Raw genomic sequence first — 2,593 nt, forward strand, 5'->3', positions numbered from 1 at the left:
AAGCGAGACTACCAACTGTTTCATTAGGAGTAGACATGAAACAAGCCCACCCCTAATAAGTGTATACCTCAATCAGTGCTAGAAGTTATGAAGAAGGTTGGAAAATAGGATGTTGTTTTTGATGGCCATAGGAATTATAGAGATATCAGTAGAAAATGTATGTGTGAATAAACCAACCTTGGGGTCTTTAATCAAATAGGAAATACGGGGCAAAGACCATTCGCCCCTTACCATGTTATCTTTTACTACTTTGATTAAATCATGTCACTGTTTAGGTAAATTAATCATAACACAATGATTCAACTTCGAGGTGGTGTTAGTTAATAATCAGGTGTGTTCACTTAGGTAAGTAGGGTTAAATCTTGCCTTGTGCACTTTCTTCCAAAACTCTTGAATGGAAGTGAGGATTGGATTTTGCGCTTCATGCCAACCCACCCAATGGACCATTTACTGTCAATATTGAGCAAGTAGCCTGAAACAACGACCGTAAAATATTTGTTCTCTTTCTATGCTACGTGATACTGGTTTTTATGTGAAAGTGCTAGAATCTCATTATTCTATAATTGTCATGATATATAGACGTACATGGAGCATCGATATTTTGTCCAGAAACCCCATTAAACATTGATTTTATGGAATCCGCCACCTAAACCTTTGAATGCACCAGGAATTCGAACAAGTATTTAGTTTTAGACCATCTAAATTTCACTGTCACTTGTTCTTCCCTTAAGACGAACGGGCGCAACAACGTGCGCTTTTATGTTCTAGTTACTCTAGTAAAAAAAAGAGACTCGGCTGGGTGGCTCTTGGGCCTTGAAACCCGGATGGAGGGAGCTGTATTCCATGAAACGGGAATCCTGGCGAATGCGAAAGCTCGGAAAAAAACGCGATTTTTTTGTCTATATGCAGGTTTCGAACTCACAACGTCGAGTTCGCGTACAGGTACCACCAACCATACGAGCTACTTCCTGTCTATGATTAGCAACAAAGGCAGATGCGTAATAACAATGCTGGAGGGCACCGCTTAATTTTTTTGAATAAAGAATACATCAATTTGAAAAGGCATCCATATAATTCATGAACTGAAAGGATAAGTTCACAAAAATTGAAAAAGTTCATCAGATTTGAAAAAAGTTCATTAAATTTGAAAATAATTCATGATTTGAAAAAAGTTCATCGAATTTGAAGAAAGTTCATAGAATTTGAAAAAAGTTCATTGAATTTCATAAAAAGTTCATCGAATTTGAAAAAGTTCAACAAAATTCAAAAAATTCATCAAATTTGAAAAAGTTCATCAAAATTCAAAAAAGTTCATCGAATTTGAAGAAAAGTTCAACAATTTATAAAAAAGTTCATTGATTTTCAAAAAAGTTAACAAATTTAAAGGAAAACTTCAGAAATTTTAAAAAGCGCGCAATAAATAAAATTAAAAAAATAAGAAAAAGGGAAAAGAATAAACCGAGCTGAAGAACGAAATAAAAAGAGAAAAATTATCTACCTGTACACTCTTGATTGAATAAACCGAGCTGAAGAACGAAATAAAAAGAGAAAAATTATAAACCGAGTTGCGAGTTCGATTCTCCACCCTTCGCTCTTTTTTTACCTTCGAAGAACAAGAAAATCAAGAAGGAAAAAATAGAATGGGCCGGCCCTGTTTGGACTGCTGTAGGCGCCCGTTTGCAAATTGCACTGTAACGGGCGCCTGAACCGCCAAATAGGAAATGCCCACATAGCAAGGGTTGGAGGAAAAAAACAATTAAGATAATCTAGCCAACAAGCTTGTCGTCTATCTATAATTCTATATTAGGTAGGGAGAACAAGTCGATGGATTCATGGCCACAACTATTATTTTGATTGTTATGTGGCCACAACTAAATTAGGTAGCTCCTTCTCAACTGCCTGCGCTGAAATTGGCCGAGCTACTAAAAATAGGGGTCCAAAAGCAAGGAAGCATGCATGCGGTGCTATCTATCTATCTATCTATCTATTTGGTGTATGTGTATGCCTATATAAGAAGGGGAACACCAGCTAGCTAATCTGCTCTCTCGCTGCAAGTGCGCACACACCCACCCACCTGACCAAATATATCCATCATATAACAATAGAGAGGGAGAGAAAGATCATCCATTCATCGACTACCATGGCCATTTCTCTGCTGCCTTACACCGCCTCGGCTCTGCTTGCCATCGTCATCGCCGTCGCCATCGCTGTCGCCCCTGCAGTTGTTCGATCGGACCAAGAGCCTGGGCCCAGCATTGAAGCCATCAACGCCACATGCGCGACTGCTACGTACAAATTTGAGTGCACCGATCTGCTACTAAACAACCTGGATGTCAGGACGCCTCAAGTGAAGGACGTGATCGCAATGTCAGTCCAAGTCGTCGCCAAGAAGGCGGCGGAGGCGGCCGCATTCGCCAAGGCCATCAAGAAACCCTCCAAGTGCGTCACCGACTGCCTCGACGACCTCGCCATACTATCCAAGCACATCAAGACGCTCCCGGCGACGCTCGAAACCGCCAACGACGCGGGCTTCTTTGAGCAATTTGACACAAAGAAAAAATGTCACGGAGATTGTTGCTCGGACAACTTCTCG

At 40.3% G+C, this 2,593-nt stretch overlaps 1 protein-coding gene across 1 annotated transcript; it reads left to right on the forward strand.

Annotated features, from left to right (window-relative positions):
* Positions 1–2,050: 2,050 nt before the first annotated feature.
* Positions 2,051–2,590, forward strand: LOC119345920 (the record flags this gene model as incomplete). The annotated part of the gene is made up of 1 exon (XM_037615740.1): positions 2,051–2,590. A coding segment is annotated over exon 1 (450 nt), but the record flags the coding sequence as incomplete, so codon positions are not given.
* Positions 2,591–2,593: the final 3 nt, after the last annotated feature.

Source organism: Triticum dicoccoides, unplaced genomic scaffold (assembly GCF_002162155.2).
Source record: "Triticum dicoccoides isolate Atlit2015 ecotype Zavitan unplaced genomic scaffold, WEW_v2.0 scaffold34182, whole genome shotgun sequence".
NCBI lineage: Eukaryota > Viridiplantae > Streptophyta > Magnoliopsida > Poales > Poaceae > Triticum > Triticum dicoccoides.